At 37.8% G+C, this 26,316-nt stretch overlaps 1 protein-coding gene across 1 annotated transcript in view; it reads left to right on the forward strand.

Moving 5' to 3' along the window:
- The window catches only part of Hasp (Hig-anchoring scaffold protein), a 140,302-nt gene that overhangs the window by 91,650 nt on the left and 22,336 nt on the right, over positions 1–26,316 (forward strand). Inside the window, exons 4-6 of the mRNA XM_028318794.1 lie at positions 24,114–24,186; positions 24,444–24,550; positions 25,925–26,116. Coding sequence (XP_028174595.1) covers positions 24,114–24,186; positions 24,444–24,550; positions 25,925–26,116 — 372 coding nt within the window. The remainder of the gene's footprint in view (positions 1–24,113; positions 24,187–24,443; positions 24,551–25,924; positions 26,117–26,316) is intronic.

Genomic DNA, 26,316 nt, shown 5'->3' on the forward strand with positions numbered 1-26,316 from the left:
AGTCTATCTAGAAAAGTCTTCTATAAAATAGGTTTTGTTTGTAGGTAATACGATAAAATCCTAATACAACGTAAAAGTTTGTAAATGGATGAAGGTTTCATGCAAATACTATACTGTATACATACTGAACGGAGTTTAATGTTTTACAGTGTTATTGGTTATACATCTGTTAACTACATCAACTTCTTCATAGTTTTTAACGATCTGTGCTGTGAACAACCGAATTACATTTTATTTTCAGTTACTAACATTTCTTTGGGGCTTAAAATTTGTGTAATACGAGATATAATTCAGAAAACATTCCCGGAAAATTTCGTAAGAAAAATCTATTTCCAAAAGAATCCCAACTAATATTATAAATGCGAAAGTAACTCTGTCTGTCTGTCTGTCTGTTACGCTTTCCCGCTTAAACCTCGCAACCGATTTTGATGAAATTTGGCATAGAGATAGTTTGAGTCCCGGGAAAGAACATAGAATAGTTTTTATCCCGGTTTTTGAAACAGGGACGCGCGCGATAAAGTTTTTCTGTGACAGACAAAATTCCACGCGGGCGAAGCCGCGGGCGGAAAGCTAGTTATAAATAAAGTCGCCCTGTATAATAGAATTTCTAAGAACTCGGGATACAACTTTGAATGGAAGTAGTCATAAAAGTCGTCATTTTATTAAATGTGCGTTTTGTCGAGAACGCTTAGAATTTCTTTGACAACGCTCAAAAGGTACGATGTATAAAAATGTGTGGGGACAGATCGCCATCTTGGAAATAGACTGGATGGATATTTTACCATTTTAATATAAAATCAGTTTATTTTGAATAGGCTTGAATTTGGTGTCGTGAATGGCAGATGCTCTCTGAGAGGGTATGAGTTTTTAAGACGTCGAATTCAATGAGGGCTATCGTTTTAGCGCTCACCAGTTAGCGCCACTGTAGAGTAAGGTCCTGTCACTTGCTAGTAGCGAAGACAGTGGCACCAACTGGTGAGCGCTAAAGTGGTAGGAGGACTATCGCATTTGCACTCATCAAGATGGCGCCACTGTAGAGTAAGGTCCTGTCAATCGCCAGGGGTGCCAACTGTTAAGTATAAAAACGATAGCCCTCATTTATTGAAAGTATTGTAAGCTCGTCTCTATTTTTATACTACCTTATTCAATAAACAATTTTATATTACATTTACAAGAAAACTTAAAATTACTTAAAAACTACCTTTATCGAAATAACTTTACTTCAAGTTTTATTTTCGTGAAGGAAACACTTCTAAGTTAAGTAGCATACTTTTAGGTATGTCACTTTTAAGCTTCTTTATTCCTTGAAAACAGGCTGTCCTTTAAGATCCAAACTATCTCAATACCAAAAGTCATCAAAATTGGTTTGTTCGTATGTTAATTATATTTTAACAAATAGTCACTTTCTCATTGATATCATCCAAACCTAAATCACTAAAGTTGAATATATTCGCATAATGAATCCAAATAATAAATATCACTAAGCTCTATTTGTTCAACAACACAATCCCGCGTATTCCCAGGAAACTTGCGAACGTTCGCTCGAACATTTAATTATGCCCGAGCAAGTTCGCGTTACGTTCGCGAAATTAAACTTATTTCTATTTCACAATCAAAACACAGTTCGGCGAGTTGTGTAACTCTGAATATTACTGTGGTACACCGAGTGTGTAGGGTTGCTTCATGCATTTGGAAACTAAAAAAGGAATATTCCCACCTCTCGTTCCCACCGCTGCAACTCCTGTGTAGCTTGACCGCCAATAAAAACCCAACCAGTGAAGGTCAAGTTTGTGCGAGGGAAAGTTAAACTGTCATTGGACCCGCAACGAAATTAATCAGAAGAATATACCTAAGTAGCAGGAGTTCAAGGTTTGACTTCCCTCCAGTGCATAGCGGATTACAGGTGACAAAACAAAGGTTTTAGTACCGAATACGAAAATATATACACTACGCTACGACAGTAAAAAAGCTCATGACTTGATACAATTCCAAGCATAGATCTACAGTAGGCGCGCGAGTTCATGTCCATCCTGAGGAATGCGGTAGTGCTGTTACCTAACTAATTATGCTAATGTCGATATCGATAATTATTACCAATTAAGTAGCTCAACCTCATCTACTTATTCCATATTTTTTGCAACTTATAAGTAAGTATAAGTAAATAAGTAAGTACCTAAGGCCCCGATGGACATGAACTCGCGCGCCTACAGTAGGATTCGATGAGTTTCGCACAGGAACTTAATGAAGAGTGAGTCCCAAAATATAGATTTTTACATATTACGAGTAGATTCGAAACCACTTATCAATTTGTTATTTACATAATAAATAGGAATCTGATTTCTCAAACCCCAAGAACTTCAATGAAGTACCTAAATAAGCATCTTTCGGGCCCAAAAACTTTGCAGATTCTCTTCAAAGTGCCACTTTAATCAGTTTTAAAGTAACAACTCAGGTGGCAGCCCTTGTTGGTAAACTCGAGATTTTAACAACAGCTGAACTTGGAGTTTCTTAATAAAGAGGGCCACGATGCCAAAGGTTTATTATAATATTTTGTTTGGGCCGCCATTGGAGTGGATTATGGAAATGTGCGCCATATTTTTAAATTTAACTAAGAGGTGGAGATGACGCGTTTTTATTCGCTTGTTTCGATTTTTGTCTGTGAAAACGCGCGACTGTATGTAGACAGAATGTAAGTATCGCGCGATTCGACCGCGTAAAAATACGTCATCTGTAGGCCTAGGATGCGCGCCGCAATAAGCGTTTATCACACCATTTTATCGATTTTACGCGATAAGCCCATACATTTGTCGCCTAAAATCATCGATAAGTTTTTATCACGCATACAGCCCGGCTGGACTAGCTCTACATACTAATAAAGGTTTTAAAATGCCATGCAGGTTAAATTTTTACGTAAAGGAGAGACGCAAAAACAGAACGGTTCTTTTTATAAACCTTTACAATGATTTAGTTTATCATACATCAGACAGAACAGTACCTAGTACCTACCTAAGGCTTCTGTAATGTTGAGACTGCCAGTAAAAGCCAGTACATAAATAAATCAGCTAAAAAGAACAACTTAAAACAAAACGCGAACGGATCGAAGTCGGAACTTTCGAAGTTGTGCAAGAAGCTCCGCTCGAATAAAAATAACTTTCTTCGGAAGCGGCGAAGTAAACTACGATAAAAGCTTTGTTTTTAAGCTTAGTTAAGATTACCTGAGGATATCTTAGAGGAATTGGTGCAAATACTTTATTTTTATTTATTTAAAAGTTAATCAAAACACTAGAAAGACGGAATGTTAACTCGTTAAAAATAGAAATCACGTCTCTGAAGTAGAGACTCTAATAAAAGATAAATAAACCCCACCACACACGACAAGAAAGTCCTTAAAGGCCGGCAACGCACCTGTAACTCCCCTGGGTCTGCGGGTGTCTATGGGCGACGGTAATCACTTACCATCAGGTGATCCGTCTGCTCGATTGCCTCCTGTCACATAAAAAAAAGAAAATAAAGAGAAAGAAATATATACGGCACAATTTAGGCGGTCTTATCGCTATAAAACGATCTCTTCCAGACAACCTATAGTTACCAACCAACCAAGATAAGTAGATAGAGTAGAAAAATTAAAAACTTTATTGGCCTTACTTAATTATTACCTACATATTGTTATCAATATTGTGGATTTTTCAAACGAAATACATAAGCAAAGCTTAAAATAGCCCTACATACAGGGAAGTCGAACTACTGTATCGAACTCCTACTATTTTCTCCTGATTTGTTCCCTTGCGGGTCCAATGACAGTTCAATTTTCCCTGGACACTGGATTATTGGCGGTCAAGCGGAATAGTGAGCACAATAGTAGGATCGAGAAATGGGAATACATAGTATTCCCACTACTACCTGCTTTATAATTCCGTAAAGGGTGCCAACGGGTCCCTATTGCCTGTATGATCTGGGGTTACTCACAATCAGGTGACCGACTTATCAATTCGCCCCCTCTTCTATAAATAAACGTACTCGTAATCTTGTTTTATTCGTGGCGTTACATATCCTACTAAAAACTTCTCTACCACAATTTTGGGACATCTGCTCTTGAGAAATGGCATAAGAAACTCAGTCACCATTGTTAGCTTCTTATTTATTACAGGAATACCATTTACAAGACAAGATTACATAATATATAGATTATGTACCTGTCTACCTCGCACTGTTATAAGTGCAACGAAACACTAATCTTCTACTTGTCGTGTCGACAACCAATCTATACAGTGTCAGCCCAAAACTCCGCTACAAGAAAGGCGTTGTTAGCATAGCTGGGCATTAATTAACGAAGTTAACATTTCTATTAACGGATTAACTTTTAAGTTAACTTTAAAAAATGTTAACGGACTCGTTAACTTCCGTTAAATTATCTTAAGTCCGTTAATCGTTAATCCAATACCTACTATTTACCAAAAAGATACAGCAGCCACGCTGAAAAACACTAGAAAAACGCGTTCTGACAAGTACGTTCGGGCTTCCAGAACTTCCAGAACCCAAGACAACAGTTTAATTTTGTAACCAGAACGAAACGATATAAAAATGTAATTTTTTATTTATTTGATTTACAAGCTTTATATTGACTTCACTTGTTAGTATGTGTGGGACAAATCTTGCAACTGAATTTAAGACCAGTTCTCAACCGATTGAGCTGTTTGGTATACTTAAGTACGATGAAAATGCAATGTTATGGTACCATTAAGCTGGTCTGATGATGGAGTCAGGAGGGGGCGCATCGAATTTGGATTCGTTGGATTTGTCTTTTCGAGCACTAACTAACTGGGCGAATTTCAACAAGTGCATATTTTTGCCTAATTTTGGTGGAAATTGTTATTTGTGTATTTTTATTCTTTAATTATAGATCAAATTTATTGGAAACTTATACTGTTTCTAAAATGATTAAGACATTAAATTTTGTCCAGTAGTTTTTTAGATTTTCCTTACACCAAAATTAAAAGAACACCAAAATTTATATTAAAGCACCAAAATTAGAAAATATGCTGTCAGTCGGTCATATCTTAGTGCCAAGCTCAAGAAATGGTTTTAAATTTACCAGCACCGAAATATTAATCATGGTATATTGTCCTAATNAACTAGATGATGTCCAGGGTCCTAATGATTGAGTCAGGAGGTGGCCATAGGAATTCCTAAATGAAACGGTGGAAACTTATCGAGTTTGGGTTTGTTGGATTTGTCTTTTCGAGCACTTTGGTGCTAAATTGTATTGTAATAGAACCAAGGCTTTGAGATTGAGATACTATAGACTAAGAGCTGGTGAACACCAGACCTACGTCTTTTTATAAAAGCTGAAAGTTTGTCAGTGCTTTGGCAGCTATCCTCAAAAAATCGCGCACGGAATTTATTCCTCTTTTATGTTTGCGCTACAAGCTTTCGAAATTATTTGAACCTTGCATACAATTACTTTTTAGGGTTCCGTAGCCAAATGGCAAAAAACGGAACCCTTATAGATTCGTCATGTCTGTCTGTCCGTCCGTATGTCACAGCCATTTTTTCCGAAACTATAAGAGCTATACTATTGAAACTTGATGATGTTGATGTATTCTGTGAACCGCATTAAGATTTTGATGTAAAAATAAAAAATAAAAATATTGGGGGCTCCCCATACCACAGAATAAGTAATAGTACAGGTACAGAAGGATTACTCCGCAAGACGATTTAAATAAATGCGAGTCTTGCTACGACGCGATACAGTGGAATTCAGCTCGCACAGCGCTACGTACCTACAATTTTATTCACCTACAAGTTTTGTCTCTTTCTATCGCGTGCCTCTGAACTCTTCTTACGCTGCTAGGGTTGCTATGCTGTCTAGTGAAAAAATAGAATTAATCTACTTAGGTATTTGTAATGAGGTACGTATGTAGGTAAGTATTAGTGTTATTTTACCTTTGTAAAAATAACATTTTAAATATACCTACTTAGGATAAAAAAGTACTTATTTTAATACAATGTCTTCATTCATACCTATTTTAACATAAGACAAATAAATTAAACATACCTACTATCACAGAAGAAAGAATGACATCATACCTACCTACTTACTACGCAAACACGAAACGACGAAACGGCTACATCATAGAACGAGAGGCATCACCCGAAAATCATATTTGTATTTGGCTTTGCACAAACTTAATCTAATGTTACTCGCTGTACTTTGGCAACAATTTATTTTTTACTGAATATTGTTGGGGTACCTATGCATTATGGTAAAAGAACTAGCTTGTCGTAATTTGGTGTATCGATGTTACTCTTCCGTTTCATTTACCTACACGGAGAGTTAATAGTTAATATTTTAACGATAAAATTCTTAAAACATCATAAATTGTATTCAAAAGAAATTATTTATTAAAGGCAAAACATTAAGTCCCGACGGGCGTGCGCGTGACACTCGACTGATATAATACCCGCCGGCGGGGCGCTCCGCTGTAGGTAATTATCGGATGTACCGCGCGGAGTGAGCCAGGCCTGCCCATACTTCATTAGCACTGAAACTCAAAAATTTTTTTTTCATCAAACACATATATGTGGGGTATCTATAGGTAGGTCTTCAAAAATGATATCGAGGTTTCTAAAATACTTTTTATCTTAACCGAATAGTTTGCGTGACAGACGCTTCCAAAGTGGAAAAAGTTGGTCCCGCTCCCCCTCTAACTTCTAAAATAAGAAAATGAAAAATCTAAAAAAAACGTATAATGTACATTATCATATGTTTTTTTTACACATCACTATAAAACTACCAACGAAAATTGTTTTGAACGAGATCTAGCAAGTAGTTTTTTTTAATATGTACCTCGTAAACCGCTTATTACCGCGTAATCTTTCATACAAACAACTTAAATAAAAAAAAATAATTTCATAAATCAATGGTACGGAACCCTTTGTGCGTGACTCCGACACGTACTTGGCCGGTTTTTCGTCTTTTTATCATGTGTTAACGGATTAACGATTAACGTTAACTTGCGTTAAATCTTGCTAAATGTAACGTTTTAACGTTTAACGAAGTTAATTTTTTTATTAACGGTTTAACGATTAACGAAGTTAATTATTTGATTAACGGTGCCCAGCTATGGTTGTTAGTAGCATTTATTAAATCTTCCTGCGTGCAGTTGTTTGGGCACACAGGGCACTACATGTGCTTCATCGACTGGGGAACAAAATCTCACCGAGACACTAATTAATAAGTAAGACAGGTTAATTTATATGTACAGACGACGGCACGTGGTTAACCACTGTGGGTTCTTGTGCAGTTGTAAATGTTGTAATACGGGTGAGTTTGCAACAAAAAAGGTTAACTAGATGTGCTGTCATGTGTACCTACCTATTAAAATCGAATAGGCAAATAGCTCTACATCATATTGGTGTAAGTGTAAGTGCTTCAATTTCCAATAATAAGCAATACTTTCCGACAAACTACAGTTTTCCCCAACAACCATCACACCATTTAAGCATTCAACATTACCCAACCGCTTTGGATAACTGAAATACTTTGTAACGATAATGGGATCCTTCATTAACGACCTTATTACTGGGAAATACGATTTCACGCACGAGGCAGTTGGCTGGGCCACAAAATAGATAGGGGCAGAAGACTGACTGACTGACTGACTTACTGACATAGTGATCTACCAACGCACAGCCCAAACCACTGGACGGATCGGACTGAAATTTGGCATGTAGGTATTTGTTATTACGTAGGCATCCGCTAAGAAAGGATTTTACGAAACTCCACCCCTAAGGGGGTAAAACGGGATCCACGCGAAGTCGCGGGCGACCGCTAGTCTACATACAAAGTGCGCTCGGTCAACGCACACATAGCCTCTAACCCGACATATTAGAAACACCACTAATCATTGAGACCGAATGTTCCAAATTTCATCATCATCATCTCAGCCATAGGACATCCACTGCTGAATATAGGCCTCCCTAATGCTTTCCATGCTGCCCGGTTGGTAGCGGCCTGCGTCCAGCGCCTTCCTGCTACCTTTGCGATGTCCAAATTTAGAACAAATAAATTAACACCATTGAGTCCTGAACCTTCATGTCTATGTAATTAGATTCATGATGATTTTGGTATATTTTGACTCCAAGAAAATTGTTTTGGGACTTCAGGAATACATAGAAAGATAATATTGTATTCTATTTTACACAGAAAGTGAATGGATAAGACTAAATAATTTTAAATTAAAGGCGAATAAATATTATGTTCCATTTCTGGAACATTCGGTCACAATGAAGGGACGTGTTTCAAAAATGTCAGCAGGCGCAGTGACATTGTTGCAATTTGTTCCAAAAATTGGACGCCAGGTCTTATGAGGTTAATAGACAACGCTTTAGACACGCGTCTGTGTGCTTAGGTAAAATTAAGTACATACTGGAGATTGTCTTCTGTTACTGTCTGTTCTGTAGCTAGACTTTGGGGTCTAAGCGACACGTCGCGCGTCGTATGAAGAGGGTTCCCTCAAACTTTTGATTGAAAGTTTGAAGATGCCAATATCAGTCTGGTGATCTCTAGCCTCAAAAATCTGATATTTATGACATCACGTCAATCTATTGGGTTATTCAATCATAAATAACTTGAAAAAATTGAAATGCCTAAGGTGGGAATCGATAAATAGAGTTAGAGCTTCTACTAGACTCATCATCAAAATCATAATAATTATTACAAATATAATTTTAGGAAAAAAGTTACAATAACTTTTATCTTATTGCAATCAAAAAGAAAATAAAACATTTCAAAACAAAGAGAATGAACCGAAAGCCGAAACGCTACATAAAAAGCTACATACCGTATGTAGCGTTGCGTTCAACACAAACACAACCCAATGTCCGGGGAGTTACCGCCTCAAAGCGTTGATCAATAGCAGTTACACACAACCCTAAATTACCTAAACACACCTCTGGCACAGCCCTGGGAGAACAGATAGCACGATATTTACATAAAATATGGTAGTTGACCACGCTAGTCAAATAGTAGTTGACACCACCAATCCATTGACGAATTTTTTTATAACGGCCATGCCACATTTTTTTACTAGGTAAGAGTTCGTTTAGTTAGGGAGAGTTAAGGATTACACTTATCAACCCAGAAAGGGATTGTAACCGTATCAACTCGAAGCGGTCAGCATTATTTTATGAAACTCTATAAAGCAACGCACACTTATCCGCACCGTAACGTAACGTAAACGCCTCGCCTCGAGGTTGACAGCGCGCGAAAGGTGATACGACGGCGTTGAACGTTTATTATAATTATATTATATCCTTTTGGCAACGGAATGGCTATTGATTGTTCAATATTTTTTTTAAATTAGATTACAAAAACCCGTTTTTGGGGTTAGTCGTAGTTTCGCACGATTTTCCTTCGCACGAATATGCGAAACGTCACCTTTCAATAATATTTTTTTTTAGTAGGTGTTTCGCTCGTATGTATTAAAAGTATTGAAATCGCGTGCGAATCGACTCTTTTTTGAACTAGTAGTATGCGATTACTAGTTCTAAAAACTACTACTAACCCAGTTTTTGTCTTTTAAACTGGCTGTTTTACTCCAGCTATACCACAGCCAACTTCGCGCACCCGCATAGACCCGGGAAAGAACCTGAGCCCCCGGGCTTTTGTCGTTGTCCTTTCACTTTGATCAAACGCGCGAGTTGCGCACGAGTGTTTACTTACGGTTTTGTTCATGCATGAGTAGTTTGTTAAAGTCAATTGATTTTGAACTTTGATTATACAGTTTATAGTTGATTAGGGTAACTATTTTTTAGGCTTATAAAAGTGACAATTTCTTTTGAATACCTTGAAAAATGACAGTAGTAGATAATATTCAGTCTCTCAGTCCAGTAGTATATTGCTAATTTTGTTAATGTCGTCATCATCATCATCATTTTAGCCACAGGACGTCCACTGCTAAACATTGTCCTGGCCTCTCCTAATGACTTCCTCATCGCTCGTTTGATAGTGACCTGCATCCATTTTGCCAATGTATTGAATTGAAATACACTTAACTATCATTCTCAGAGATGACTCGGTATAACCGACATCACATAATACAGACAAATAAAAGAAATACTAAATCGAAAAGGCGGAATAGGACTGTTGGAAACTTAAAACCCGCCGCGTACCCGTTCACAATAACTTTCCGTATATTTCCAACATTACAGCCACCCGGCCGCCCAGACCCTCTTCAAGCAGGCTCATGGGCCAACCGCTCTATGATCATGTCGTATCTTGTTGCCTAAGGATAGTTTGATAAAGCCTTGTTACTCACAGTTTTCATTTGGGTACGGTCAGTACTTGACTATTTATTTTTATACCTACTCTTGATAAATTACAATGCGACATGTAAAAGCCCCATTGAAGAATGACTTATGACTTTCTTGACCATTGTAGGTAATATACACGGACGAGTAAAATTATTCAAGTGGTACAATAGAAGATGATCATAATGTTGGAAGTGTGATCTGTTGCTTCTGCATCATTATTTTAGTAAGGGTAAAGTTGTTTATCCTCATGTTACGAGTAGACACTGTGGTTAGTTAGATATAGACAGTAGGTAATTTTAGTATTCTTTAAAAGTTTATTTTCCGAGGGCATGCTTTTTTTTGGGGTCAAAATCAAAAGAAGAAGTAGGTAAGATAGTTCAAGATCTAGTGAAGTAAATCAATTATTAAATATTTAATTAAAAACTAAAGTAACGGTTGCTATTTAAGCTGAGGTCATATTTTAATAGTAAATTCGTTTTTCGTTCGTTTTCAGCCAAATGACGTCCACTGCTGGACAAAGGCCTCCCCCAAGGTTGTGGAATAGTAAATTAAATTAGTGAAATTATTTCGTGCCCTTGTGAGTTGTGCCTGTAGTTTTGTGGTGTCCTGTCTAAATTAAACTTATACTCTCTTCTTTTTGTATCAGTTTTATTCAACTCTACATTCGTATATTGAAACTGCGCGCACGCCCGCAATATCTCCCCGTACGTTTCCAATCAAATGGACGGCCAGACCCTCGTCATGTGGCTCCGCTCACGTGACCACTGTCAGCCTTTATTACCTCGCCTAGTTTATGGGAAACTAAACTTTAATAACAATTTGAATTATGTATCGTTGTGTAAACGTTGGACAGATGACCTAGGTCCGAATTTTGAGCTAGAATTCCAAATTCCAAGTTACGTAATCGTGTATTATAAGGCTTTATTACCTCGCCTAGTTTATGGGAAACTAAACTTCAATAACTATTTGAATTATGTAATATAGTCCAGTCAATTACTGTTTAAAACATGATGTAGAGAGAAATGCTTGGAACTCAATTTTTGACATCGTAACTTTGTTTGGACTAGTTAGGAGGTGAACAGTTATACGGGACTATTCCCACCTCTCGTTCCCACAGCTGCAACTCCTGTGTAGCCAGGATCTACAGCTTGACCACCAATAAAAACCCAACCAGTGAAGGTCAAGTTTGTCCCGGGGGAAAGTTAAACTGTCATTGGACCCACAACGAAATTAATCAGAAGAACATAGGAGGAGTTCGAAGTTAAGGTTCGACTTCCCTCCATTGCAAAGCGGATGACAGGATGAGGTGAACACTTGGACATCAAAAGTCTCCGCTCATATCCCGAGACGGCGGGGGGAAACTTAGACGTATTTGAAAGAAATTTCTGTGCCATACCAATATTCAAGCGCGCGTATTCGCGGGCAAAAGCTAATCCCTACTAATATTATGAATGAGAAGGTAACTCTGTCACCCCTTTAACAATAAACCGATTTTGATTTTGGTATAGAGATAGTTTGAGTCCCGGGAAAGGACATAAGATAATTTTTATCGCGGTTTTTAAAACAGGGACGCGCGCTATAAAAAATTTCTGTGACAGACATAATATCAAGCAGGTGAAGCCGCTGGCAAGAGCTAATAAAGAATACTTCCCAGTGGATTGCCAGTGGCGGACACAGCTCAGGGTCAACCCTTGTCTGGCTGGTTCATTGTTTTACGTGACTGGTGCCCGTTTTTAATTAGGGTTGTCAAAGAAAAAAAATGTTTTGAATATTTTTTATTTCAAAAAAAGCTAATGGCCCATTAGTTTACAATTTTTGGCCAATTTTTGTCCGTAAGCAGTGGTAGGGTTAATAAAGTAATACTGGGACGTGTAAAAACTTTTTTTACTCGACTGCGCCAGATGGAATGTTGAGTTTTTCTAAGCCTACTTGCAAAAAATGGATGAGTTTTTTTTTACTTATCAGAAAAGGTTTCGCTTTGTGATTTGATTAGCTGAACTCAGACTATAATTACCTCATTAAATGCCCCAATAATAGCAGAAGTTTCTTACATTTTTATTAAATAAATATCCAATCATGGCCAACCCTGTCCCAAATAGGTATTAATTTGTAATGGCCGCCGTCGCTGGCACAAAGGTGTTCCTAACTAAGGGGTCATCCATAAAGTACGTCACACGATGTTCATGATTTTTTGAGCCCCCCCCCGTCCTTGTCACAGGTGGTCACATTTCTGAGACCCCCCCTCCCTAGTGTGACGTCACATGTTTTGCAATTTTACATCGAAAAATTATTAAATTAAAACAGCAGTTCCGAAATTAGTTTTATTTCCATTTAAATTAAGTATTTTTTTTATGAAATTAACATTATATCAAATATTTGAAACAATTGAAATGTGATGTCACAAATCTTAAGACCCCTCCCACCCCTTGTCACACCATGTCACACTTTGTCGACCCCCTCCCCCCCACTTTACGTGTGACGTACTTTATGGNNNNTTTTTTGAGCCCCCACCCGTCCTTGTCACAGGTGGTCACATTTCTGAGACCCCCCCTCCCTAGTGTGACGTCACATGTTTTGCAATTTTACATCGAAAAATTATTAAATTAAAACAGCAGTTCCGAAATTAGTTTTATTTCCATTTAAATTAAGTATTTTTTTTATGAAATTAACATTATATCAAATATTTGAAACAATTGAAATGTGATGTCACAAATCTTAAGACCCCTCCCACCCCTTGTCACACCATGTCACACTTTGTCGACCCCCTCCCCCCCACTTTACGTGTGACGTACTTTATGGATGACCCCTAATGTGTAGCACATCAACCTTCCCACAGTTCCGCAATTGATTTTGGACCTTATTGTCATGAAAATAAAGTTCCAATTTTATTGAGCAAATTATTGTAGAAGGTTGACATGCTGTCGTTTGTACTTTATTACATGAAATTACCTGACACTGTTAGTGTAGTTTGTCGGACTGACTGTACCACTGACGAAAATATTGTGCAAATGCGGGTGGGTGAAGAAAACTCATCGCGCCGGAGCAGACGACGCCGCATCTCTTCAGTCTGCCCGCGACCATGACTCGTGCAACCGAGCCGAAACGTCGGGAGGGTAAATATTATTTACCGTTAAAATAGATATTGTTGCAATAAATCCCGTGAAGTGATAATTTTATAGTAAAAAATGCAACATAATAGTTTAAAATATTATATAGCAAACCGATACGGGTCGGAATGTGTAACAAAATTAAAACATCTAGAATTACTCCGAAACAAAAAAATGGTCATAATCGAAAATTCGAAAAGCTGTGTACCCGCCAACTTCGTGATAATTTTTCGCGGAATGAGATTTGTGCGAACACTCAGGTACAGTCGGACACATTAAATACTCACACAGTTATCAATTTGTCGAATACTTCATTGGACAGTGCTGCACGAAGCGTGTTGGCGAAGGGGATGAATTTTGCTTTAACTCCTAAGAGAATACCATATGAGAGCATAATTTGTGGCGTAGAGGAGACTATTATCCGCAATAAAGTTCCGCCAACGGATGCTGACATTTTAAGGCAGGATATAGCAGTGATTTTGCGAAAGTCTAGGCTCCCGAAAAGTAACGTAACTGCAGAAGAGCGCCAAGCACTTAAAGACCTGCGACAGAACCAGGATATACTCGTTCTGAAAGCTGACAAAGGCAACGCCACTGTAATTATGAATACTGAGGACTATGCCAGTAAAATTGGAAATATGCTAGCTGACACGACAGTATACAAACCAGTGTCATACAACCCTACTGCCAGAGTGACACGACGCATTCGCGCCCTCATCCAGGAGCACCGAGAGCTATTTACAGAAGACGTGTATACATACTTGCATAAAGCAAAAAACGTACAGCCACCAAAACTATATGGTCTGCCTAAAATACACAAGAGCAACGTTCCACTTAGGCCGATCGTGAGTCAAATTGATTCACCTACATATAAGTTGGCAAAACATGTTGCTGGAGTGTTGCAGCCATTAGTTGGGAAGACATCGTCCTACGTAAAAGACTCGATGCATTTTATTGAACTTATCAAGAATATCTCAGTGGAGCCGGGTGACATAATGGTAAGTTTCGATGTTGAGTCACTGTTTACCAATGTGCCACTGAAGGATTGCCTGGAAGTCATCAAGGACAGATTGTTTGACAATGAGCTGCCCGATGAATATATTGTCCTTTTGCAAAACTGTTTGGACGGAAACTATCTCTTGTATCGAGGCCAATATTACCTCCAGATTGATGGCGTTGCTATGGGAAGTCCTGTAGCACCAGTGATTGCCAACATTTGGATGGAACATTTCGAACAAAAAGCATTAGCGAGCGGCCCCGGTATTGTTAAGTTCTGGAAGAGATATGTTGATGATATATTTTGCATCATAAACGGAAACCAAACAGAAGTGGAACAATATCTACAGCACTTAAATTCTGTTCATCCAAAGGTTAAGTTCACGTATGAAATGGAGAGGAACAGATCCATGGCTTTCCTTGATGTTCTTGTGACAGTGAGACCGGATGGGGCTTTGGCCCACTCTGTTTACCGGAAACCGACTCACACGGACAGATATCTGCACGCCTCTTCTCATCACCATCCCCGTCATCTTCAAGCAGTTATTTCCTCATTGGTTAATAGGGCATATAACCTATGCGACCCTGAACATGTGGAAGGGGAACTAAAACATGTGAAGGAGGTACTAAGAAGGAATGGCTACAGTGCTACAGCAAGACAAATGGAGAGGAGGCTCAAGAGGGATAAGCAACCAATGGTGAGCAGGGAACCAGCTTTCCTTCCGTACGTGAAAGGGGTAACGGATAAAATTGGAACAGTACTCAACAAATACTCCATTAAGACTGTATATAGTCCGTTGTCAAAAGTAACGAAGGAAATTCGCTCGCCAAAAGATATTATACCTCTTCAGACGCCGGGTGTCTATAAGATCGATTGCAGCTGTGGTAGTTCTTATATAGGACAAACTAAGCGGTCTATAGCTGAAAGAGTCAAAGAACACATAGCGGCTGTAAAGAACCAACAGACGTGCAAATCTGCGATAGCTGAGCATTTGTTAACTTCGGACGTTAATCACTGGATGGAACTTCATGACCCGAAAATCCTCTCAACTGACAGGCATTACCATGTTAGGTTGATACGTGAAGCCATTGAAATTAAAAAGCATAAGAATTTCAATCGAGAAGATGGATTTAACCTATCATCAGCGTGGAATCCGGTGATAACGAAGTACAAATCGCGTTCTAGGCCGTCTCAGAGAGACCCGGACACTGTTAGTGTAGTTTGTCGGACTGACTGTACCACTGACGAAAATATTGTGCAAATGCGGGTGGGTGAAGAAAACTCATCGCGCCGGAGCAGACGACGCCGCATCTCTTCAGTCTGCCCGCGACCATGACTCGTGCAACCGAGCCGAAACGTCGGGAGGGTAAATATTATTTACCGTTAAAATAGATATTGTTGCAATAAATCCCGTGAAGTGATAATTTTATAGTAAAAAATGCAACATAATAGTTTAAAATATTAAATTACCTGAAGTCTAGACGAGGAGAGCCTTTGTTCAAAAGGCTTACAGAAAAGTACTAGAATTTTAGGTTCTAGACAAAACAATAGAACGGATTTATTTCCACTACCCTTAATTATCTGTAGAGTTTGAACAAAGAAACGATCGATATTACTTGGGATTGCTTCGTTTTGAAGTGTGTTTCGAAACTAATTTAATTTGTCTGAACAAAATTTTAATTATTTCAATCTTTCCAGAATAGTAGTTAAAAACTAATATTGGAACATTGAAAAGCTTTTGGAGAGATCCTCACATAACCCACTAGCTGCTCCCGCGGCTGGTGGGTATACAAATTCAAGTATTTTCCTGACGAAAAAAAAGACAAAATTCGGCAAAAAAGACCTCTATTTCTCAATACCCTTATTTTTATTGACATCTCTAAAAATTCAACACCTCATTTGCTCTATTTTTTACCCCTAAAATGTCAAAAGGTCATCCCAATTCGGTCCAATTTTCCACATCAGTTCGTACGTGAAAAATTGCGCTTTGCCCTGCCCTGTTGACCTGAAAGGCGATGCTGACTCTCCCCACCCCACTTTGTACATGACTCATGTGCATACGATGCAAAAATATTTGTTTGTGTATTCTTTGCTACGTAAAGATTTACAACTTTCGTATTGTTACAAATATGATACAGATAAAAGCTAATGTTATTCGTAAAAGCAACGTAGGTTACGTCTTAGAAAATCGAAATTGATAATACCTAATGGGGTACGACTTGATAGATTTTAGCTTAAGATGAGAGTAATAATACCGGATAATATATCACAATGTCTTTTTAATTCGTCTATCGTAATTAGGTAGTTACTTTGAATATTTTAAGTTGAAAAATGTATGTATGTTCAGCAGTGGACGTCATATGTCTGAAATGATGATGATGATGAAGTTTAAAAATTTACAGTTTAAAACACAGTCGGATGTTTTTCAGCAATTGTATGAGACTACCCATTACTTTTTCTTCTTCCGATTGTTCTCATTTCAGATTTTATCCAGGATCCAGATCCGTAATACCTTGAAAACCATATTATTCATAAGTACCATAATATTCAAATTCATATTATTAATTTTCCATCGATCCAAAGTAGAAATAGGTGCTTCTTTTCCATTTTCCGTCCGCACTAACCTGCAAGGTCAAACCCGACATTCCCCGTCCCACTTTGCACATTAGCATACGACGTGATCTGAATATGGGTCTCATAATGACGTTGGGAAATGTCGGAAATTGGGTTGACTTTTTCTAGGCTAACAGATTTTGCAAATCTAGTTAAACCGGGAATTGTGCCTTGATTAACTGAAACAATACAATAAAGTTTATATTCTATTCTTCATTGTTGAAGTAAACATAAGCCCTCAATGTTTTGAAAATCTGTTTAGGTTCAAAGGGACTACAGAACGCGTCAAAGCGTATTTATTTGGTTAACGCAAAAGTTTTTGAGAATGGATGAATGTTTGTTAATTTTTTACGCATAAATTACTGTACGAATTATGACAAAACTTTGCAAAGTTGTTACATATACATACATCTGTATAGGACATAAGCTAAAATTAGTAAGACTTTATTGAAATCTTTTTATAGAAAACAACTACTGATGACCAAAAATTGGATACAAATAGACTTAAATTAATATGAACATTATTAATACATAGACTTCCAGATCAATATCAAAGATCTGTACACAAATGTTTGTACTGTGCTAGAATTGAACATGCAACTAACCTCACTGCCTAAAATCGAAAATCAAATCAAATTAAATAAAAAATCAAAATCCATTTATTTGCTTGATGCATATTACCACATTACTGCAAATCGCTCGTCATCTATAGAAACATACTTAGCAACTTTTACAATTTAACAGAAATACCGCACTTTTAAAGCTGTACACCGATACATACAGAAAAGCTCGCTCTAATAGCTTTTAGTTTTAAAGTGTTACGAACTTTTGCTAGGGCTGCTAACTTCGTAGTTTCAATACTTTAACCTTTTAGGATTTCCTTTGAAGTTTTGAACACATCCATGTGAAGAAATGATAAAGTTTTGATAAAGGTGTATTCATATAATAGTAATGAGTGAGACTAGGCGCAGACCACTGATTTTTAGTTGGCCGAAAGTTGGGCCCGATTTTAATTTGTATGAAGAATCGGCCAAATCGAATCGGCGTAATGGGCGTACTCCCATACATGCCCATACTGATCAAATGCCTGACTAAACTATCGGTCGACGAAAAATCGATGGTCTGCGCCTAAGCTAAGTGTGCCTCTTGTTTGATACTGCGGAGTTTTACTAACTTCATACCGCCTATATTCATCAAAAAGAATGTAGGATACTAATGGTGAACAATTTCGAATCGGTCTAGTAGTTTCGGATATAATTTGTCAAGGAGGAAAACACAGGATATTTTTTATCCCTGTTTTTGAAAGGGATACACCATAAAGTCTTTAAGTCACTTTGGCGAAGCCGCGGACAAAATCTAGTAGTTACATTTTTTTTTTTTATTAGTCCTATAAATGTGAGAGACAGTTAAAAACATTTTAAAACTAAAATAAACTTTTATAAAAAATAATCCTCATTTCCCAGCCCTATTGCGCTTCGATATTTTTTAACTTTTAACTCGCAAACCCGTAATCGTATTTCGCTTAGCCGGCCGGTTAATATTTCAAACCGGCTTTAAGTTTTAAAAGCCAGTTTGATCGCACACCCTGTATAATTACTGGAAACTGCATGAAATAGAAATAAATAACGGGCGTATGTGGAGGGTAGTTAACAAAAACATAGTAGATTTATTTAAAAGCTTTTTATTCTAAGCTATCAGATAAAACAGTAAAGTTATTGAAATATTTTGAAATCAAACGCTTCATATTTATTTTATTAACCGACTTCAAAAAAGGAGGAGGTTATATGTTCGACTGTATGTAGAGATGGGTTTCCACCCGGGTAAAAACCCACATGAGGGTAAAAACCCAATAAAAACCCGTTTCATTCCACCCGTGGGTGTTTACACCGGGTGAAAACAAATAATTTTATAATTATTTCAATTGGTATCTTTTCTTTATTTTTATTGAATTTTTCTCATTTAAGTTTATTGATTAATAAGTAATAAGTCAAATTTAACACTAATATGCATTTATATCGTGGCCAAATCGTAAAATTGATTACGTTATGATGATGTGACCAATTATTTTATAAAATGGTGTTATTTCAAGAATCGTTGAACCGATTTAGAAGAAATTTAGTAGGAACACAATAATTTGTGATCATGGCAAGAGCAAGGACATGGAGGGGGGGGGGATGCCAAAGATGCCAAACTCTCTCTTTGATGACATTACGGTATAAAGTAACAAATAACAACACCAACTACAAAGTACTTCTGCTTTTTTATCCAAAAATAGAAATGCTTCTTTGTTAAAATATACGTGTTAAAGAAATCCAAAAGAACAATACATCTTTTATTTTTTATCTAGCACTTAACAATAGAAAAATTCTCTTTGTAAGAACGCTACGAGCAAAGCAGTTAGTAGTTTTGTTTCTCTTTTTCTTTTACTTGTAAGAACTTTCGTAAAGCGCTACCAAATGATTTCTCCAAGTTTTATCGTTTAAAAACAGGTTTTAAAAGGGTAGATCGAACTCCGTCTTCCATTGGACTACTATGGTAGCGCAAACATAATTTAGCTTAAGGAGGGTTGGTTAACGGGAAAATTAGTAATTTGCGCAATACTTTTAAATTAACTTACTATTATTCTATAAAAAACAAAACAAGTGTTCAATAGGAATACCTAATCGCTGTGTAACGTGTGGAACAGCAAAAAATAAAACCGACTCCAAAAAACCTACACTAAAAAGTAGAAAAATAATTACTAATTACTTATATTAGGACGAATTAATATTTATGTATACCATGATTGATACTTTTGGAGTCGGTGCGGGCAAACTTCACACGTTTCATAATCTTGGCACCGACTCCAGAAGTATCAATCATGGTATACATAAATATTAATTCGTCCTAATATAAGTAATTAGTAATTATTTTTCTACTTTTTAGTGTAGGTTTTTTGGAGTCGGTTTTATTTTTTGCTGTTCCACACGTTACACAGCGATTAGGTATTCCTATTGAACACTTGTTTTGTTTTTTATAGAATAATAGTAAGTTAATTTAAAAGTATTGCGCAAATTACTAATTTTCCCGTTAACCAACCCTCCTTAAGCTAAATTATGTTTGCGCTACCATAGTAGTCCAATGGAAGACGGAGTTCGATCTACCCTTTTAAAACCTGTTTTTAAACGATAAAACTTGGAGAAATCATTTGGTAGCGCTTTACGAAAGTTCTTACAAGTAAAAGAAAAAGAGAAACAAAACTACTAACTGCTTTGCTCGTAGCGTTCTTACAAAGAGAATTTTTCTATTGTTAAGTGCTAGATAAAAAATAAAAGATGTATTGTTCTTTTGGATTTCTTTAACACGTATATTTTAACAAAGAAGCATTTCTATTTTTGGATAAAAATAAATAAATAGCTAAGAGCATTATTTAATTTGAGATGTAAATAAAATAGAGCAGTATTTTGTAGTCATACCTACACCCTGTATGAATGCTGGGGAAACTTGAAAAGAAAGAAAGAATAAAAACTACTACAGAATTCTCTGAGCTCTCTTGCAAAGAGAATTGGTAGTTTGTGTTAAATAAAAAATACTTAAAGTACGAGTTTTTTTTAGATCTTTTGCAAGTGGAAGATATTATACTTCTATGCAACATGTAATTGTATCCCTAAAAACTCTATTACTTTGTGTGAAGTTATCTTCGAATCGGTAGTCCGGAAGGTGTAGGTAGTAGTAGATATAGATACTAAATACTTAAAATTATAGGCAATTTATAACGATATTATTAGCCTAGGCGCAAACCACCAACTTACAGTTGGCCGATAGTTGGGTCGGGCTGTTAATCAGTTGGTATGAAGATGTATGAACGTGCGCACATTACGCCGAATTGGTATCGGCCGATTCTTCATACAAATCAGAATCGGGCCCAACTATCGGTCAACTAAAAGTCGGTGGTCTGCGCCTTAGGCTTAATCTACATAGGCGAGGCCGTGGGCAATAGCTAGTAATCCCATTAAACTTTTCCCTAGCACCAAAAGCTCCCGTTTATTTGTCAGAATATTCATTTGGACGATTTATTTTTTCAATTCATCCTCTCGTCTCGTTTTAATTAAAATTGTTTTCAATTCCGTCGTTTTGTTTGAAACAAATTAGTTGTTTTGTCTTTTATAATAGAAGCTTTGCACTTGATTGATATTTAAGAAGGGAATTAGGATTTTGTTAATGTTCGTTCTTTGAAAAGTTGTTGTCCATTTGTTTTGTTTAATGGAGATTTTAATTCATTATTTTCAGGTAAGTAAAGTCCTATTTATAAAATTGAAAATTTCGACTCATCATTTCAGCCATATGACGCCCACTGCTGAACATAGGCCTCCCCCAATGACTTCCACATCGCACGGTTGGTAGCGGCCTGCATCCATCGCCTTCCTGCTACCTTTATCAGGTCGTCAATCCACCTTGTGGGTGGACGTCCCACGCTGCTTTTTCCGGTACGCGGCCTCCATTCCAGAACCTTGCTGCCCCATCGGCCGTCAGAAAATTTCGACTGATTCACCCAATTTCCAAGTAGCTCAGATGGTGAGAGCAGTGGCCCGGCAAACGAAACGTCGTGGGTTCTATTCCTACTTTAGGCAATTCAATTTTGTCAGGTTATTAAAAATTAACAAAATAATGCCTCTATAAAAACTTTTGATAAAAATAAGCGTATTAAAAAGATCCTCTCGAAGCGCGAACGCTGACAAAACGAGGATTCAAGAGTGGAGGAAGAGCAGATAGGCAATTATCTCAACTGAGAGGCGAGGGCTCTCCAGTGAGGGACGCCTCTCGATCCAGGGTCGCGCCTCCACTTTTGCGCATTGGGCATTTTTGATATCAAAATAAAAAAATCTTTATTTGTTTAGTAGTTAAATAGTCGTAAAGGTAGCAGGGAAGCGCTGGACGCAAGCCGCTACCAATCGATCAACATGGAAAGCATTGGAGGAGGCCTATGTTCAGCAGTGGACGTCATATGGCTGAAATGATAATGATGAGTTAAATAGTTCTCACAAATCATCAAAACTTCGTTTCGTAGCCCTTCAAGTAGGTACCAGCGAATTGAGACACAAAAGAATTCAATTGTTACCGCGGTCTCATGTGACCACTTAATAAGATGGGTCCACACATGCCGGGCAGCACAGCACGTGCATTTTTTAACCTGTAACTCTGCAAGGCAGTCTGAAAGCCGGCGGCAAACCCGGCGGCATGTGTGGATACGCCATTTAGGGTGTCACATGTTGAGGAGCCTTTACATATCTGATTATTCTTTGCCCTACTAGCGCTTCGAGGTAAATATTGGCAAATACCTACTGAGAAGAAACAAACTCAGTCACCACTGTCTGTATACATTCAGAAACAACTTATTGTTACTTACCACGTATTCTCGCTAATAGAAACTGCCCTTATGACCCTCATTTACCGCGAGACTGCGTCGTAATTTTAATTATAGTAGTACCTTTACGTATTTAGTATCATGCTAATGACTAGATTACTACCGTGCTAATATTTGTTAGAAGAACACACTATTATATTTCAATAAATAAATATAATAAAAAGTTTTAGGTACAGACTTATTGACTAAGAGGCGAGAGCCCTCGACTGAGGGCCGGCTCTCGATCCAGGGTCGCGCCTCGACTTTTGCGTATTGGGCATTTTTAAAATTAAAATGAAAAAATCTTTATTTGTTCAAGTGGTAGTTCAATTAGTTCTTAAAAACTATGGAAATCACTCGTAGTTCTTACGAGTGGGATCACCACAATAGTCGGGCGGCGCCGCGGCGGCATGATTCGAACTCGCGTTCCTCGAATCACGAGTTAGCCAGTCCGGTACCCCTTCTCCGTTAGGCTATCGTTTCTTCAGTAATGTAATTGTATACTTAAGCTGGGTTGCACCATATACTTTAACTTTGACAAACGTCAAAAATCTGTCAAACTCCATACAAAAGCACCGGCGTCTTAGTTACGGTTAAAGTTAGGTAGCATTACCGTGCTAATGTCTACCTACATTGATTGGTACAAGAAAAGACAATAAATAATTAATGGTAAAAAGTTTTAGGTACAGAATTATCTGGAATTCTGGACTGAGAAGCGAGAGCCCTCGACTGAGAGCCGGCTCTTGATCCAGGGTCGCGCCTCAGCTTTTGCGTATTGAGCATTTCGACTTGAGATGATCTCAAGGGGCGTATTTTCTGAGTTATTAAATTCTGGTGAAAGTATGTCAGCTTGAAAATCGGTCTAGGGTTTGATTTTAGTGCGGAGTGTCTGTAACTTAGAGAATTACGCCCGTATTCATAAACAAGACTATGAGGTCTCATAGTGTGCGTGGACGCACAGGGTCACACACGAACCAATCACAAAGCTCTATTTAACGCTGTGCGTTCGATTTGCTGCTTTACAATCCGATAAAAACGCATACGTTTACTATTTAGCTTACTTGCGATACAACAACACTTAGTTCGGTTTTTATTGGCGGTCAAGATGTAGATCCTGGCTACGCACACCTACACAGGAGTTGCAGCGGTAGGAATAGTCCCGTTAACTTACGACATACCATGCTCTATTGGCTGTTTAGATTTTAACAAAAAAAGTTCCTAGTCTAATCAACCAAAAAGTTTAATAATAAAATTATTACAAAACATTTTAGAAACAAAAAAAAACCAGAAAAGCTAGCTTAACAACCGCGATACTGGCCACTACATCTGAAAAATAAAAAATAAAATCTATTCCATTCCCGATGGTGTTTTGTTTTCTTTATCTTCAGATTTAATTTCTTTGTTGTTTTTGGAAATCATGCCCTGTTGAATAACGAATTATGTTCTTAAATAATAATAATAACAACGTTTTAGCCTAGGCGCAGACCATCGATTTTTCGTCGGTCGATAGTTTAGTCGGGCAGTTGATCAGTATGGGCATGTATGGAAGTGCGCACATTACACCGATTTCATTTGACCGATTCTTCATACAAATTAAAATCGGGCCCAACTATCGGCCAACTAAAAATCGGTGATCTGCGCCTAGTCTTAAGGATGATTGTGTCGCGATTCAATTAAAAACGTCATTAATTTGTTACAGATCGCGAGTGCCCTGCGTTGGAACAGCCTGAAATTGGGAAAATCACGCTGACGGGAAACCTCTTCGGGGACAAGTGAGTATATTTATTATTTATAATTAATTTTAGAGTCAGAATTTTATTATTGAAAAAAACGTTTTGAAGATTTCGTGATTTGGAAGTCAAATTGTAAAAGTCCTCCGGGGAATGTTATGTCTGTTTGGCTAAGGAAATTTATTTATTGTGGTTTAAATTATAGCTTTGAAAATATATTATTACATGCTTACTTTTTCCCGTTGGTGTGTACCTAACATTGTACTAAAAAATATTTAATAATGATTATTATTCCACAGAGCCGTATACTCCTGTCCTCACGGGTACCACGTGGTCGGTCTCCAGAGCAGGAGTTGCCAAGCGGACGGCAAGTGGGCAGGACAAGCCCCGGCTTGTAAAGAAAACAGTAAGTTTCATCATCATCATCCTCATCATCACCACTATCACCGTCATGTGCTGGGCTAAGATGGACGCCGTGATAAAATCTTATCGATGAATTAGAAGACAGTAAAATCGATAAAATGTCTCGATAAAAATGTATCGTGGCGCGCATCCTAGGCACATACAGGCGCATACTAGAGACAGTTATAATTTGTTCTAGGGGGCTTAGTTCAGGCAGTGGTCTGTTCACAGAACATTGAAAGAGGTTGTTCTGTGGGTCTGGTGTAAGCTGAAATTATGATGATAATGAAGATCCGATCAAGAAAGAATAAAAGATACAAACATTTACCTGATCTTTTATATGAAAACTATCACCGAAGCTCATCAACCTACCCAAAATGAGAAATGAAATTATTATAAGAAAACAAAGTTCAAAATCCATTGAATTAATTCCTCATTTTGTGCACATACTGGTGACAACATTGTATAGGCAGGGGAGACCGAGTAGAGTTGTGACATTGTCGATTTTTGAAACCTATTAGTTACCTATCAGCGAGTTCGTAAGCGCGTATTTGTTAGCTCGAGACTGAAACTTACAAAAAACAAGCTGAATAACAGTTACAATAACTTCCAAAAATCGACATTGTCACAACAGCTCTCCTCTATCACAACTCTCCTCGGTATCCCCTACATGTGTAATTAATGATGCCAGCACAAGACACACGCTAGGATGCATAATAAGCAATCAGTTAGATACACGGAATGTGATGCAATTAGCAAGTACTAATTAGGTCAGTTATGTTAATTGCTACTCGTAGTTCAAAATATGTACAGGAACCGAACTACGCTTAAATAAGTGCCAATATTATTTATTAAGCCTAAGTGACTGATGCCCGTTTTCGCCATCAATCCCAAATTTTTAAGTGACCCCTATGGTAACACATAACAGAAATTTTGTTTTCAAAGGGGCCCCTTAAAAATTAGGGATTGATGGTGAAAACGGGCATAAGTATCTCAGATGGAAGAGCAGTCGCCTGGCAAGCGAAAGGTTGTGGGTTCCATTCCCACCTTAGGCAATTTCCATTTTTTTCAAGCTATTTAAAATTTATCACTTCATCATCATCATCAACAGCCCTTTAGAGTCCAATTTGAATTTGAATGCTGGACTATGAGCCTCCTCCATCATAGTGGAGGGTTTTATCATAATGCCCACACTTGGCAGGATTGGAGATCGCAATTTAAAAGATTGATGTTTTTCATAGAGCGCTGCTGCCCGTTCTAAGTCGCCTCTTACGACACCCGCGGGAAGAGTAGGGGTTGGTGACAAATGTATTCTACTCTGCCGTCACCACACTGACGATCTTTTACCATCAGTCTAACTCTTCCGTCTCCCTTTCAGTCTACTGCCTCCAGCCTCCCACCATCGAGCATGCCCGTCACTCCGCTCTACCAGAGCAAGCCACCTTCGACCTGGATGCCACAGTTCAGTACAACTGCCACACTGGATACGTCACCAACGGCTTCCCGAGGGCGAAGTGCCTGGCTATCGAAGGACAGGCCTCGTGGTACGGGCCTGATATCAGCTGTGAACGTAAGTTTACTTTTTCTGTGTTGAATATGATATGAATGTAATGATTTTTTGAACCAATCCAATAAAGGATATGCCTAAAGATTGGACTACTGGAAAACCAGATTTACTTACTGTTAAATGTCGCACCTTTGACCATTTTAACTTGGTAATTGAGAATGAATAAACTACATGAAACACTTAATATCATCTGACAGGAGACA

This window comes from Ostrinia furnacalis, unplaced genomic scaffold (genome assembly GCF_004193835.3).
Source record: "Ostrinia furnacalis isolate ACB-3 unplaced genomic scaffold, ASM419383v2 OfSCF7013, whole genome shotgun sequence".
In the NCBI taxonomy this organism is placed as follows: Eukaryota; Metazoa; Arthropoda; class Insecta; order Lepidoptera; family Crambidae; genus Ostrinia; species Ostrinia furnacalis.